General features: G+C 29.7%; 2 protein-coding genes across 3 annotated transcripts in view; one reads left to right on the forward strand and one right to left on the reverse strand.

Annotated features, from left to right (window-relative positions):
- Positions 1-2,313, forward strand: part of LOC132924344 (transmembrane protease serine 9-like) — a 16,845-nt gene extending 14,532 nt beyond the window's left edge. The window contains exons 3-8 of the mRNA XM_060988592.1: positions 56-487; positions 1,078-1,166; positions 1,241-1,376; positions 1,450-1,588; positions 1,663-1,808; positions 1,930-2,313. Of these exons, the coding sequence (XP_060844575.1) occupies positions 56-487; positions 1,078-1,166; positions 1,241-1,376; positions 1,450-1,588; positions 1,663-1,808; positions 1,930-2,085 (1,098 nt within the window). The 3' untranslated portion in view covers positions 2,086-2,313. The remainder of the gene's footprint in view (positions 1-55; positions 488-1,077; positions 1,167-1,240; positions 1,377-1,449; positions 1,589-1,662; positions 1,809-1,929) is intronic.
- On the reverse strand, positions 2,294-15,498 carry LOC132924333 (putative phosphoenolpyruvate synthase). Of its 2 annotated transcripts, none has more exons than XM_060988578.1 (28): positions 15,205-15,498; positions 11,053-11,152; positions 10,838-10,982; positions 10,537-10,645; positions 10,426-10,464; positions 10,067-10,150; positions 9,798-9,980; positions 9,513-9,628; positions 9,304-9,412; positions 8,917-9,097; positions 8,650-8,795; positions 7,556-7,801; positions 7,059-7,212; positions 6,421-6,535; positions 5,806-5,942; positions 5,187-5,311; positions 4,964-5,120; positions 4,705-4,863; positions 4,510-4,638; positions 4,252-4,336; positions 4,084-4,169; positions 3,872-4,027; positions 3,514-3,659; positions 3,217-3,447; positions 2,905-3,001; positions 2,598-2,808; positions 2,456-2,530; positions 2,294-2,395 (listed from the first exon to the last, which is right to left on the reverse strand). In XM_060988578.1, the coding sequence occupies exons 2-28, from the start codon at positions 11,128-11,130 to the stop codon at positions 2,328-2,330; spliced, it is 3,567 nt and encodes a 1,188-aa protein (XP_060844561.1). In that variant the 5' UTR covers positions 11,131-11,152; positions 15,205-15,498; the 3' UTR covers positions 2,294-2,327. The 2 variants fall into 2 exon arrangements, with proteins under 2 accessions (XP_060844561.1, XP_060844554.1); XM_060988571.1 differs by lacking the exon at positions 15,205-15,498 and adding an exon at positions 12,300-12,649.
- Between the last annotated feature and the right edge of the window lie 380 nt (positions 15,499-15,878).

Below are 15,878 nucleotides of genomic sequence, written 5' to 3' on the forward strand. Positions count from 1 at the left end.
AATTAATACCTATGCACAGTAGTATTATACGCTAACCGTATCGATTGGCATTTAGATGTTTGGCGTGTGCTGCGATCACCCGAGCTTTGTCGGAGAGAGTCATAAACAAGAAGGGATAAGACCACCACCGTCAATGGTAATGCCGCCGAATTGGCCACCACCTTTGCCGACGCACCCTCCGGACCACACTATACCGCCGATTCCTACACACCCTCCACAGAAGCCACCATCGACGCAGCCAACTAAACCAACGCCTCCACAGCAACCTTCGATACCACCATGGCCGCCATTCCAGCATCAAAACTTCACCACTACTACCCCACACAATAAACCTATAACCACCACCACCACCACCACTACCACACCGTCTTATGTAGACAGCGAAGGTGGGAGCAATGATTATCAATGTGGTCTGAAAAACGGTCCTCAAGATCAAGAGAGGATCGTCGGTGGTCAAAACGCCGATCCGGGAGAATGGCCGTGGATCGTAAGTACCTATAACCTAGTGTAATATAGTAAATAATGCGCATACGCGTGTTGCATGTAATGTATTATATCTTACACTAATGTCACGGTAAAATATCTCGTATGTTCATTAGAAATTAATGAAACTAGGTCAATCCAAAGTAGCCTATACGCTGTGATATGCTTAAACTTAATAACCTATGGGTTTCTATATAATCTATACATTTCCGATGTCCATCGCACGGTACAATAATGTCTTAATGTCAATCGAAATAGAGATCATCTATAATGTGATATACATATTATAAAATTGCAAACATCATAATATGCTTCAATAATAGTGAAAATAATTATTGTTTCACATTGTAATCTTGTCTATTATTACACTCGGTAGTATTGTTCTCCGGTGTATAATTTTTCGGCTGTCATACTGTTGATCCATAGTTAGATAATGATTTCTGGGCATCTTCACTTACACAAAATTTATAGTGAATACAAATCTAAAACGACAATGGTTCGTAGTGTTCCCAATATCGATGTAGGCATCCATATAGGTCGGAATATTATGTGCTCAATAAGCGTTTGACAATAATGAGTTGTAAACAATTTTAGGTAGCTATATTCAACTCGGGCAGACATTTTTGCGGAGGGTCTTTAATCGATGACACACACGTATTAACGGCCGCACATTGCGTTGCTCAGTAAGTATTGATATATCGATATATGTATATTTAAACGTCCAATATCCCTTTGATATTCTAAAATTTGATTGTAGCATGAGTTCGTGGGACGTAGCTCGTTTGACAGCGAATCTCGGAGACTACAATATCAAAAGCAAAACTGATGTGAAACACATGGAGAGAAAAATCAAAAGAGTCGTTCGACATAAAGGTTTTGATCAAAGAACTCTGGTTAGTAAGACGTTAGATATCTTAAACAGTGTACATTAATTTACGTCTAATAACTCGTGTATTTTAACTCCAGTACAACGATATCGCGCTTCTGACTCTGGATAAGCCAGTGAAGTTTGATAAACAAGTACATCCGATATGTTTACCGACGAGCAGGTCTATGTACGCAGGACAGACCGCTACAGTAATCGGCTGGGGCAGTTTGAAAGAGAGTGAGTTTCGAAAGAGACGAATACGTAATAATTTTTGAGATTAAAAATCAACCCGATGTACTGTCTGTTTTTAGGTGGTCCACAACCGGCGATTTTGCAGAAAGTCAATGTGCCTGTGTGGACAAATCAGGAATGCAAGTTCAAGTATGGAGCTGCAGCCCCGGGCGGGATTGTAGACCACTTCTTGTGCGCGGGCAAAGCAGCAAGAGACTCTTGCAGTGTAAGTATAAAATCCTATTACATATACTATATTATGTATACCTATACCGTATTCAGTCAGGGTTGGTGGATTATTTTTCGATGCGAATATTTATGTAATTTTTGTTTTTTTATTAAAACAGGGTGACAGCGGAGGTCCTTTGATGTTAAACGATGGTAAATGGACCCAGGTGGGTATTGTCAGTTGGGGAATAGGATGCGGCAAAGGCCAGTACCCGGGAGTATACACCAGAGTTACGAGTTTCATGAATTGGATTACAAGAAATTTAAAAACGTAAATTGATATAAGCACAGTATTGCTTACCGATAATAATAATTGTGTCTCGGTAAATTATTATTATATTATATATTTATATTATTTTATTTTTGTACATACGATTTAGGTTAGTATAAATAGTTTTATTATTTATAATCTTATGTTCTTTAAACTTTTTGTATTGTTCTCAATTTATTTTATTTTATATATTTTAATTAAAAATTAAATGATACATAAATATAAACTATTATTTTGGATGTAATCTCAATTCGTCATAATGCTGTCATCTTTGATGACAAATCCTTTCTCGGAATCTAGAATTACCATATCACCTGAAATTCAAAGTTGAACTCTCATTTCAAATCACCAAGTTGTTTTTTTTTATGTATTACCCGTTTTGAAATATTTTTTGACATTTTGTACTCCAACAAGACAAGGTAACCCGTATTCTCTGGCTACAACAGCGCCTATACAAATGCGATAATAGTAATTAATTGTACGTAGCTTTTAAATTATTTTGTTGTCATTGCACACCGTGAGATATTACACCGCCAATCTCCGTGACTAAACCGGAAATAATCGGGAAATATGGTGACCAAGCTATGTCGACGGATTTCACGATCAAAATATCTCCTGTCCGCAAGCAATGCGCGTCTTCGATGTGCTCTAGTACACACGCACGGTTTTTAACTCGTCCAGGAAACACGCAACAACCTTTAAACTGTATGGAACTGTAAACAGATTCCTGTATGTAGAATACAGGGAATCGTAATTAATATAAATGCGTACAATTTGGAAGGATTAAAAAAACAAGTATCAAGTATAAAATTATATAATCAACCTCGTCTAAATTTTTTTTAGGAACAGGTGGTCCGTAACACACGTCGTCAAACTGCAATAATGCCCAGTCGGGCCATAATTTACGTCTTTTCATTGCTCTATAAAATGTAATAAAATTACAAGAAAAAATATATTTTTTTGTTTATCAAACACAGGAGTAACATATTAATACTATTAAGAGAAGCCTATAACGATTAAAAATACCACCTGTCAAAATAATTTAGGTACCTAACTATTATCATTATTAATTATTAATACTATCACCTATTATAATGTTTATAATTAATGGTATTATATTATGATATACACTAACCTGTGTACAATTTCGGGAAGGTTATTATTTCCACACATTTTTCTAACTTCGTACTGAGACATGAAAAAAATAAGTTTCGAATCTGGTATTCTTCCTTCAGCCACGAGTTTTTCACCGAGATTTCGATAACCCAATCTCAGTTTGTGAGTGATCTGCACCAGCATATCCTTTGATTGTTCCCTATATGAAATGCTTTGACGATATTTGTTTAGTAAATAATCGAATATCATTCTAATGAAACAATAAAATACATTATTAATTCGGTGTTTTCATAAATAATTAACTAATTTAAAGTACTTTTTAATATATCCTCTTGAAACAGTACTAGAATCGATTTCTATTGATTTTTTATCGGATTGACGGTGTTCGTACAATATTAACGATTGGAGACACGAAAATAATCGGTTACAATCGGTTGACCAAGTTTCTGAACCAAAATCTAACTATAAAATCGGCAAAAGAATAATTGGTTCTTAACTAATGAGGGTAATAATAAGACTTAAAAAATTTCTTTTGTTAAAATGTAAAAAGATCAATGTATAGGTCATGAAATCTAATATGATTTTTTTTTAGCATTGTTGGGTATAGCCAAAAAATTATATTTCACATATAGTCATAAAGTATTGATAGTTTTTTAAGTAGGTATAAGTCAAACCTCTTGGACACCACGGTGTCCATATTTTTGAATAAAGTCATTCACTTGACCATAACCTTTCTCACAGTTCAACTTTAACCAGTCGTTACAGTTTTCAACGGGTAAATCGCAAAATTCTTTTTTGGAAGGCATTTCAGAAATAACTCCAGCAATAGCCTAAACAATATAATCAATTAATTCAATGTAAAATGTATCATTTTCATAAATCATACTTGAATATCTTTTAAGATTGAAACGTTTATTATGTCTGGTGTATTAATCGATGTCGCTAAATTGGATAACATATCAACAGGCGAATCTAAAAATTCGTGTCTCAATAGTTTTTAATATATATTTAAATTGTATTTATGAAAAAAGTTGCAATAATTAAACAAGTTTACCTTTATTGAAATCTAATCCTAATATTGCCAACAATGTATGTGATATTATATTATTCATGCTTGATGCCACATGACAAGAAGTGACCTTTAATTATATCATTTAGAAAAATATATTGAATAACTTAATCTTATGCTATAAGTTATAACATATTATAACTTATAAGTATTATTATACAATGTAAAGTAACTATATCTGCACATTGTATATAAGTTATAATAGTATTATTATATAGAATAATTTTATAATTTATATAATACCTTTTCTAAAACATCCATAACACTGTCAATATTATTTAAAAGATCCAACGCTGTATCTGCCTGTTGTATATTTGTATTACAAATCAATTTGTGTGTTTCGTTTAACCGTGATTCGAGGTATAGTGTTTCCTAAATGGTATTTTATACATTTTTCAATACATTATAATATGTATTGTATACAAAACAAATACCTACCTTAAGTGAAGAAATAGATTTAAAAAATTTTTGTAATGCAGAACTGCGATTTTTCAATAATATTTTCTCCCATATGGTACTTGTTAAAAAACATTGTCCGGCTATCGAATATTCAATTATTTTGACATATACGCTGCCAGGTTCTAAATCTTGAAACATCTTCCATAAAAAAAAAAAAATTGATAAAACAATTTAGCGAATGGATATAAAATGTCAGTTAAACATGTATAACGTTTTTGTTAGTAATATAGGTACCTACTTGACATACGTTAAGACACATGTTGTTGTGAGTGTAGGACGACTGTTTGTTACGATATATATCAGTGGGCTCTTTTTCGGTCAATTTAAACAGTGGGAACGTTGAAAAGAAATCCAAAGTCAACGATAGAGTGTGCATAGGGTTAGGGTAGACTTCTCTGAAATTTGACGAATAATTGTATCAATTGATACACTGTGTACGTAATATTATTGATTGATCTAACTTCACATTATAAAACATCACCACGTCGTCGCTCGTAAACGGTGTGTCAAATTCTCGCGTGATTTCGTCGTTATTCCAAGCGAATATGGACGTGATTGGTCTCGACTGGAGAAGGTATATTTGATTCTGTCGACAAAAGACGATTATGAATATATGAAGTATGACGTATGTATTTATACCAAACGATTAGTTTTAATCCTTCAGAAAACGGTTGGTTGTCGACAATCGTCCTTTATCTAATCGTATTTTTAAAACCATATTCGTATAGGTTCGAATGTATTTTACATACGATTTTACTATATCACACACACACGTTTCGTTCATAAAACTCGGTACCGTATCGATATCTATATACTATAGATGAAAGTACGATTAAGAGTTTATTATTGTGTACTTTGAATTTAACGAAGAGCTTAGCTATAATTATTACAATTTTGACTATTTAAAACCTTTCTATTTAAAAACAACAAAAATAATAAAAACCACGTGTGTATGAAAATTAAAATTTAAAATTTTACAACACTTGAGTCTTTAATAACACGCCAGAACCTTGGTATAAGATGAGCTTTGTATACAAAAAAAAAAAATCAAAAAATAATACTAATACACAAAACGAATACCTCTACAGCCACCCATTCGATATCTTGCGGGGAACCAAACACGCCTTCCACTCGGACGCAGATGTTGGCCAATTTTTTGACCAAATTATCGGAAACACAACGTGGTTTTCCATCATTGTCATTTTCAACGATGAAATCTGCAAATCATATGCGTTGTTATTTATTAATTATTATTAATAGAGGCATAATGGCATGAAATGTCTATATCGTATAATTAAAGATACACTACAACAGGGCAACAGACATTGTTTATACTTATAAAGTAACCATACAGTTCACATTGTCGTTCAGTCAAAAAACATAGAATCCTTGGTTATGAAAAGTATACCGAACATTACAAATAAAAATAAAATAGAAACAAATTTGAATTCATACTATCATTTAATAAAATATAGTAGTTCGCTATAATCTGATATTCAATTAATTATACATGTCTATCCATATAGGTACTACAATGGATTTACGCGTGTTATACACGGTATTTATTAATGTATTACGCATTATGTAATTATGTATGTATAGTATAAGTAATGACAATTGAATTTAGTGTCACCTTACTCAACCTAATGGTTAAGTAAATACTTAGCAGTAAGTTAAGAAAATAAGTATATTTACTCGATGTAGTCTGTGAACGGTTCTCCACAAAAGTAGTGGAGTCGTCGTCAATTGTCTCAAACTGCAGTCTAGAAACAACGACCTCGTAAGGTTCGACCGATCCCGAAACAACGCCCTGTAATGTGTAGTCTGTTAGTTGAGACTTTTTAAGATATCTTTACTTATAGTCGCAATTTATGTACCTTAAGGACTAAAATTATGTGTAGTACGAAATTTAAAAATATATAGGCACTATTTTGTAACCTAATTATGTATGCGACTTGATAATATATATTATACTTAATTGTTATTACTAATATTCATAATACAATTTTTTTTTAAATTATTTGTAAGTGTAATAAAATATTTTTTTTAAACTGATATTGATTAGAGGTTTGTTTATTACTATTTACAGTTGGGGTACACGGGGGACAAATCCCCTTACGGCAAAACAAGTCTCACATAAAATATGCATTTTACGAAAACTTAAGTGTTTTAGTCTGAATAATTTTGAATGACAAGGACCTTCGAACTCGTTATTGTAAATTATAATACATATATATATATATATATTAGTTTATTTCTGTCATAGTGTATATATAGGAAAAAACCTAGGGTAAACACTAATAATTACACCTATAGTTACTGGTTATGCCTACCGTTTTTTCTAAGCCATAACTCGCGGCCACGGTGATTTTTCCGGGATCTCCGGTGTTTGGGTCTCTTGAGAACGCAACTCCTGCCACTCCTGGACCGCTCACTTGATCCTGAACGATCACGGCCATGTCGCACATCAATGGCTGTCCGTTATTTCTATGAAAACGAAAAGTAATATTTTATACTGTATAGGCGAAACCGTAACAATCTATCGTTCGCGATTACGATACCAAATTATGGGTATAATAAATACCACGGTGATAGCGATATTTTATTAATCACATAATACAATTATTTTATTATTTTTTTTTTTAAGTATATTAAGATAATATCATGTCATAGTGCACTGCACCATTTGTTATCCCTGACACACGCGCAACATAGTAAATTTGCGTTCTTAAGTTTAATTTTTCTATAAACAAATATTAGTTTCAAGTTAAATTGTTTTATTAGGTTTCATGCCCCTTTTATAAATAATAAATAAATAATAAGTATATACTTTCGGTATGTCAGAGCTCGCGCCGAGAAATTTGACGACCAACATTCTAAAATTGCCGCCGCGACTTCGGAAGTACGGCCGGCGCAGCCTAGTTTGGTGATGTATTGACCAGCCGATGATGTCGATTCACCATCCTCGAACGTTCCAGATGAACGGACGGCGTATACGCGGTGTTCGCTCACGCTGTTTGAAATCGCCTCCAGCAACTCGACACACAGTTTGGTCGACCGCCACTGATCGTTCAACCTTAACGCAACGATAAATATTATATTACAATATAACACATAGTATACATGGCTGTAGTAAGTACATCCGTGGTGGGTGTATGATATAAATTTACGCAGAAAAACTAATTTACTGACCCTAGCTAAATGTTGTGTCGTTCTGCAGCCGTAGTCTTATTAAGAATACTTTACGAATATGTCCACAATTTTTATTTAAATACTTGGTGTTATTTGTATTTAAAATATGTATTCAAATATTTTTTTTTAAATATTCAAATCGCATTCATCGCATTTTTTTTAGTTCAATAAATTTGATATTAAAATATCCGTACGTTCACAACTATATAATTATAAACTTATTTAAAAATATATTGAAATTAAATAGTTAATACTTACATATACATATATTTAATAGATTTTATAACTCCAGATAATTAGATGTGTAGTGGAGAGTGGAGGTTTGGGTGCAAAGCCATGGAGATTTAGTTGATGTTAATAATGTTAGCTCTCCTTAAAATTTTAATGAATTTTTGCTTATATTTGACTTGGTTATCTTTTCTCTAATTTTTTTCTTTTATGAAATCTTTTTATAAGTTCATTAAACTATTAGAAAATATTATTTTAGAAATAAAATTTAAAATAATATAATACAAAAATATTGGTCATTAGACGTGTCATAAAATAAAATAAAGGAATTTGGGAAAATGAGAATGTCTCTTATTATTATTTGTATGAAGACTGAAGAGGTTGCTGTCCACTATCAGCCACGACTTGCATGTTAAGGTTTCGATATTGCGTCAACATAGTTGGCCACTGAGCACCTATAGTAGGTACCTACACCGCAATAAAAGCAAATGATTTTTTTCTTACCGTTCACAGTAGTTTGACAACTGTTCAAAATCACTTTGTTTTGCTTTTTCGATCGCGTTGTTTAAATAGTTTGACAATTCTTTATTTTCGTTTATATGTGCTCTCATCGCGATCGTCGTGATGCATATACCTTCGGGAACAATAACCTTCGAGTCGAAACAACAGAACATCATGTTAGTATAAAAATCATCAACACGTTTCTGACAGATTAGAATTCCATTTAAAGCGTGCGTAACAGTAATACGCGTTTGCGAATGTGTAACTCACGTCATTAATCAGACCATTGACGATTGCTTTTTTTAGTCGGAACAGAGATTTTGCTTTGTTTCCTACTATATTGCTGAACGCGCACATCTCCGAGTTTAAGTTAACGGTTAAACCGATTTTATGATCGTTTACAGAAATGTCTTCTACGCAATTGACTATCTTGTCTGTTTTGTACGCATCTCTGAAAGTCCATAAAATATTTAATTATATTTCTATATCGTTTATTTGTTCGTATAATGTGGGGACGGGTATACATAAATAATATATAATGGGAATATGAATGTATAATACAAACATAATATATTTTAATAATATTATTATACAAGATATTATTTGTATTGTTTTAATTTTATAATACGCAGTATTGTGCGGTTAAAAGAATATTACTTGAAACATAAAATTATTCCCATAAAGTCGTCTCCAATAACGGTTTCGATTGACACAGTATTCAGATTGACAATCGTTTGGCTTTTTAAATCTACATTTAAACTAAAATCTATAATATAAAAATAAAAAATAAACGAAATCTGAGGTAAAAAAAGATAGATAATCTAGAAAAAAAAGTTAAAATATATAAAGTATAAGGTAATAATCACTTTTATGATGTATTGCAATTGTTCGAATATCGCTTTCTCCACTCACGAAATTGATTTCATCTGGTGTTAGTATTTCATGTACTGAAATTGTTTTTAAATGACCACGACAGTTTATCCTAAATTCAGTCCAATATTTACAAATCAAATTAATTTTAATATCTTATATTGATAACAAGCCAATTATAGACTATAAAACATTTGAAATAATAAATTTCAAATAGCCTATGACGCGGCGGATCACATAATATTATTATAGTAAAAACCAGTAGCTTTAATATTTATTACCTTTCTAATTTCTGTACGGAACATATATTACTGTTCATAAATCCAGCAAACATTGAGTCGTCTACTGACATATTCCACCGTCTTAATCTCATAGCACGCATGTAAATCATTTCTGATTTACCATCTATAACTATTGAACCGGAAATTTGACCGAACTGATCGAATCCCAATAAACTGTTAATGCTAAACCGTGTGGTAAAATCAAAAAAAGTATAAATCTTAATATGTTACAATTTAGTAATATAACTTATCTATATAAAAGCATTTACTAGTCCGGATCAGAGTAATCAATTTCATGTTTGAAAAATGTATTTTTTTTATCACAGTACACTGGAAATCCAAATGGCTTCCACCTAAACAATGAAACAAGGATAAATTAAAATCGTATAACTACATAATATGTGTACTATGTTTTAGCTAATGGTATAATAACAATAATCATAATAATACTTCTTTTTGAAAATGTCTTTAAATTTATAATATTTAATACCATCATACCGTTTTTGAAACTACATTCTTGATTAAAATCTAAACATACTTTTTTTAAATAAATAAATATTTCGAATATTTTTCTCATTGTAAGTACTAAGTAGCTATCAATCAAATAAAAAAATATTTTTAAACTTACAAGAAATTTATCTTCACGTGACGATAATTCCCACCGTTTCTGTTGAAATAAATATGTTTAATATGTAGGAATTTATGTTTTAATTTATAGTATATTTGTATATTTTCTAACCTTAGACGACCACTGAATACAATTCTCCATGTTTGCATTGGTACTATACATTGAAATTGGAGACTGAGTGTTTTCCAACTAGAAAATTCATAAGATCCTTTATCTGTTTCTAAAAAAAACAAAACCAAAAAAAAAAAATGTTATTGGCTTATTAATTTATTATTATATGTAAGGCCTTCAATCAATTATATTTCTTCATAAAAAACGAATTCGTGATATAAACTAGCGATACAACTTAAAATCTATTTAAATTTGAAACATGAGATATATCTTATGTCAATTAAGATAAGTATATAGATACCTTGATTTGTAAATTCAAGTCCGGTGGGATCTCGGATGTATATTAAAGACTTCGATTGTTTTAAATTGTAATTTTGATTAACGCATAATGTAATCATATTTCCTATTTCGTCTGCACCACAAAATACCATTAAATCTTGAACTTCCTATACACACATGACACATAGATATAATTTGTTTTTTATACTTAAAATATAAACATCTCAGTCATCTCACATTATTTCGTTCGCGATCCAATAAATTATCTGATATCGTTGGCGCAGAAAAACATATTCGTTGCCGAAAATTGTCCATATTTTACTATTTTTCCTTATTTCTGAAAAATATAATTAAAAGTAATCTTATACCTAAATGCTAAATTTATTAATATATTGAATTTATTAATAACCCACTAAGACATTTCTTAAATTTTGTAATGAATAAAAATTGCATGAACATTATTATCTATAATAAAAGTAACTTTATGATTCTCTCTACGCTCTATAACGTTGATTATTTTTATCTCAAATACCAGTTTAATTAAAATCATGCTTTCAAGCGTATAAAGTTCACTGTCATACCTACTACCATCATTCATTAGTATAAATAAAATAATACATATTATAAGATATTTTTTAAATTTCTAATTGCTATTAATTTTACTGTATAATTTTACTGCAATAGTGTTATGCAAAAATATGAATAGAAACAATCTGCCTGTCTACTACCTAGTGGTGGGCGGCAAATTTAGATTTTTTTTAAATGGTATTTTATTATTAAATATGTAAATATTTGCGTAACGGCCGTAACAAATGATTTTCAATCAAAAAGTTAAACAGAACCATACTCTGTTGAACGTGTCTGAATAAACGTTAGTTTGGAAAATATTAAACAAGTAATTTTTTTTCATTTATGAATTGATTATTATTGTATCATAATAATTTAATATGAGTACTTAAATTGTGCATAATATCTATATAATATAATAGGTACTTCATAAAGAATAGGTATTATGTATCGATTTAAAACCGACTTTTTGTAATTAGTAGTTTTCTTTCAACAATTTTCAAACAGACAGGAAAATAAATAAATTATACTATAGATAAGACGTGTATTTACCTACAAAATAGTATCTACTAGTTATTATAAGACTACACACAATATCGCCTATTCGTTTACCTATTCATTATAACGTTACCGCGGTTTTGACGACAAAGAACACCGGTGCCTATACCTAAGTAAATATTGTTGGTTCCTAAACCATCTAAACATATGTTGGTATATTGCCATGGACTATGTGTCTATATGTTAATAATATAAATTTACGTGTACAGCTATAGACAATACTACGATGCACGCAAACAAGATAAACATTGGCTAGGTAATCATAGTGAAATTCGTAAGAGTATAATGTTTTTAACACATAATCTATATAGATATAAATTATCAAAACTATCATTATGTTAAGTATAATTTTAACTCACCGAAAACGTAACTGTAGGGCAGTCAATAAGTCGTGCACACTGCTGCACATGTAATAATATTATTCTATAGAATACGTCATATTATATACCTATAAAATGATTAATCGCGATGACGACGCTGAAATAATAGGAGTGGATATCATGACAATTGATTAATGAACAATTAATATATTTAAATTTCAAGAAATAACTCAATAAACGTAAATAACATATCTATATGTATTATACACCTATAGGTTAGAACCTATAGATATTATATGTACTTGTGCAATATTGTTAGAAAAAAATGTATAACTATTTTATCATCTAATACGAAAACAAAGTGCACTTAATTGTCAGAAATCCAGTTCTTGACTATTTTCGTTCAGAATTAAATTTATGAAAAAAACATTGAACACAAATTATTTAAATAATACTGAATATTATGGTACTAACCCCACTATTATTATTGTCTATATAATATTATTTACGCTGAGAAACTGCATGAGCCAATCGGCGTTCAGTATAAATACATTAAACATGAGTAGAAAAATATGCGTAGGTAATGGAATCTCGAGAGATTAATTTCAATGTTTGCAAATAAAAAACAAGATATTTAAATAACAAAGCAAAAATTCATTTTACCATACTCTTTTCCTAGTCGAAACACAGAAAATTAGATTAGATAGGTTATAGGTACCTACTAGAGTTTGAGTCAATTTACCTGTTATATCAAGCTGTCAAAAAACAATTTAAAAATTATAAACATATTATACAATCATATAAAATTAATTTTCCACCACTACTTGAGCTTATTAGGTACTATATACGTCTATAGCTATATGGTTATAGTATTTCACAGTTTACAATATACATGTTATAATCTTATTTTCGTACTCACCTACTGATTTGTAACTTAAATATTTTGTAAATATTTTTTTTTTATACATTTTCAACTTAAAAATTGGCTGTGATCACTTATTCTAAAGCACTTCCTACATAGTTGTACCTGACAACTAATGGTTAATGTATAATATAAATGATTTATAGATATCCATAACATCTATTATAATATACTAGATATCCCATTGACTGTTTTTTTATTAGTTTATTAACATCCACTTTGATATCAAAGATGATTGAATTATAATATTCATTAGATATAGTTCACTACCATTTATAAAATAAGTGTAATATGTAATGGATATTACATAAAGATAAGATATTTATCGAAATTAATATTTATTAGATTATTCAATTATTATTTTTTTATTAATATTTAATAAAATTATAGCAAACAATAATATGCAGTCTATAAAATATTAATATCGGTATAAAATCAGACTCATTTCATAATCTTGACAATTAAAAAAATAATAATTATTATCTATTATATTTCCTGTGTTAATAAAAACAAATTCATAAAATAATACCACTTATCGGCACTAATAACTAAAACAAATTCATAAAATAATAATATTGCACGTGGACTTATGTGAATATATTATAATATTATATTAACAGTAAAAAATATTCATTTTAGAAAATATTAACAAAAGGTACATAATTAGGCTCATTTTATAATCTTAACAATTAAAAAAAAATAATAATGATAATATTGTGAAAAGAGAGTAGGTACTATGTGGCTCGAGGAACACAGATTTTACTTTATAATCTTTCTATTCATATATACAATTAATGTACAATTTAATTGAATGCAGATCAATTTCTAATAATTATTTAAAATAAATTATTTTTTGGAATTTACCATTAAATTGGTATAGTACTATTATAGTTATCAAGAAATTGAAAAACAACAAAACGAAAGTGGAAAAGATCTATTTAACCATTTACTGATGAACGTTGTTCTGTAATCAAGAAAATTCAATTCACACATAGTAGTATTAAATAAACGCTTTTAAATGGAATACAAAAATACAACACTGCAGTAGGATTGTGTCAAAACATGTGAAGTGGAATAGTCATATTATAAGCACAACTATAATGCACATTGGCACCAATAGAGGGGATCGTGATTGGTGGGGGAAATTAGACCTGCCAAAAGTATGCCAAGTCTCTCAAAATCAATTCGTCGTTAATTGATTACTACAGTGAAACTTCCATGTAACATAGTGTCGAAGTCGGGCGTGCAATAAAAAATTTTGTCAAATGGAAGTATGTTGTAGGGAAAATTCACTGTATTATAGTAAACATAAGTTTTTTCTATAAGTTTGACGATAGACACGATAAAAATTATTTAAAATTTTATTTTTGTGGTATTAAAAAAATAAAATGAGTATACGACTTATATGACCATTTCAACCATTTCATATTTTAACACAGGTAAAGGGTACCCATAAGCATGCGAGTTTGTCAGAAACTCCGTTTACTTATTATAGATGTTTATAAAATAGCATTGAATGTAAATTTTAATAAATTAGTATTTATATTTGATAACTATAATTGAAAACTGCGGGGGCTACGCCCCACGAGTTTTTAAACCAATATTATAAAGAAAACTCAAGTCCTCCAAATAATTAGAGCAATATTATTTGCATCTATAAGTGTATTATACTCTAGATATATAAGTGTTCATGTAGATGCTTAGTCTGGAAATTTTTTATATCATCTGTATATTATTATTGTTAAGCAAATTGGATCGTATACGAAGATGCGACAGTCGTAGTAGAGTAGATTGAACCTATATGTATAACTGGTGCATGTAAAAAGAAATATGCAAATGCTAACTCATGCAAGAACAATCTTATAATTTACCTGAAGATAACCAAAATTAATCTCAACTCTTGGTAAAAAAAAAATTAATTTTTTTAAACATTCTATGTTTAAAATATAATCGAATTCCAACTATAGTTTAATATAAACAAATTGTACAATTTAAAAAATATAATATGAAATAAGTACCTACCTGTTGCTTAGATTATAGTATCAGTATATAGACCATATTATTCGGCTATCACGATGTAGAAAAGATATATATATATTCTTTAGATCGTGGTGACGACTATGAATGTTATGATAAAGTTGATGAACTTAGTACAGAAAAACGAGGAGTATTTGTTTATTACTTTATTAGGTTATGTTAATTTAAGTCCGAAAAAATGTATTTCGTTGAAAGGAAAAACATTTGTTATTACATGTAATAACCCGTCGTACGGTACCGTGTACCTATAACAAACATTTAAAATAAGATAATAAAAAACTAAAAGGTATGACATTGTACTTTATTCTGTGATTGTACGATGTACTATGTAGGTGGGCTTAGTTGGAAATCATTATAAAAATATGGTGATAACAGTTTTTAGGTAGTGTATCATAATTCATAACTCTTGAAGTTGTGAATCATAATTTATTAATTTGATATCATTTAGGTACTATTTTATTGTAATTTAACTTGTAAAATTAGAAGACTAAACTACCCATAGTAACATAACTTATAGGATATGTTAAATTTAAATTTATTCTGTGCTAAATGTTGATATAATCATAATTCTCATCATCACACTTATGTATACCTATGGTCTCTTTGAATAAACTGATAATTGACATTAGTCAATTATTGAACTATCCTCAATATGTTAG

The sequence above is a fragment of the Rhopalosiphum padi genome, chromosome 1 (genome assembly GCF_020882245.1).
Source record: "Rhopalosiphum padi isolate XX-2018 chromosome 1, ASM2088224v1, whole genome shotgun sequence".
In the NCBI taxonomy this organism is placed as follows: domain Eukaryota; kingdom Metazoa; phylum Arthropoda; class Insecta; order Hemiptera; family Aphididae; genus Rhopalosiphum; species Rhopalosiphum padi.

Excerpts from the sequence above, each read along its gene's own strand:
- LOC132924333 (XM_060988578.1), bottom strand. The coding sequence starts at position 11,130 with ATGGACAATTTTCGGCAACGAATATGTTTTTCTGCGCCAACGATATCA. Across the intron at positions 10,983-11,052 it reads TGGATCGCGAACGAAATAAT|GAAGTTCAAGATTTAATGGT; the intron begins GTGAGATGACTG and ends ATGTGTGTATAG. Across the intron at positions 5,312-5,805 it reads TCGAATGGGTGGCTGTAGAG|AATCAAATATACCTTCTCCA; the intron begins GTATTCGTTTTG and ends TTTTGTCGACAG.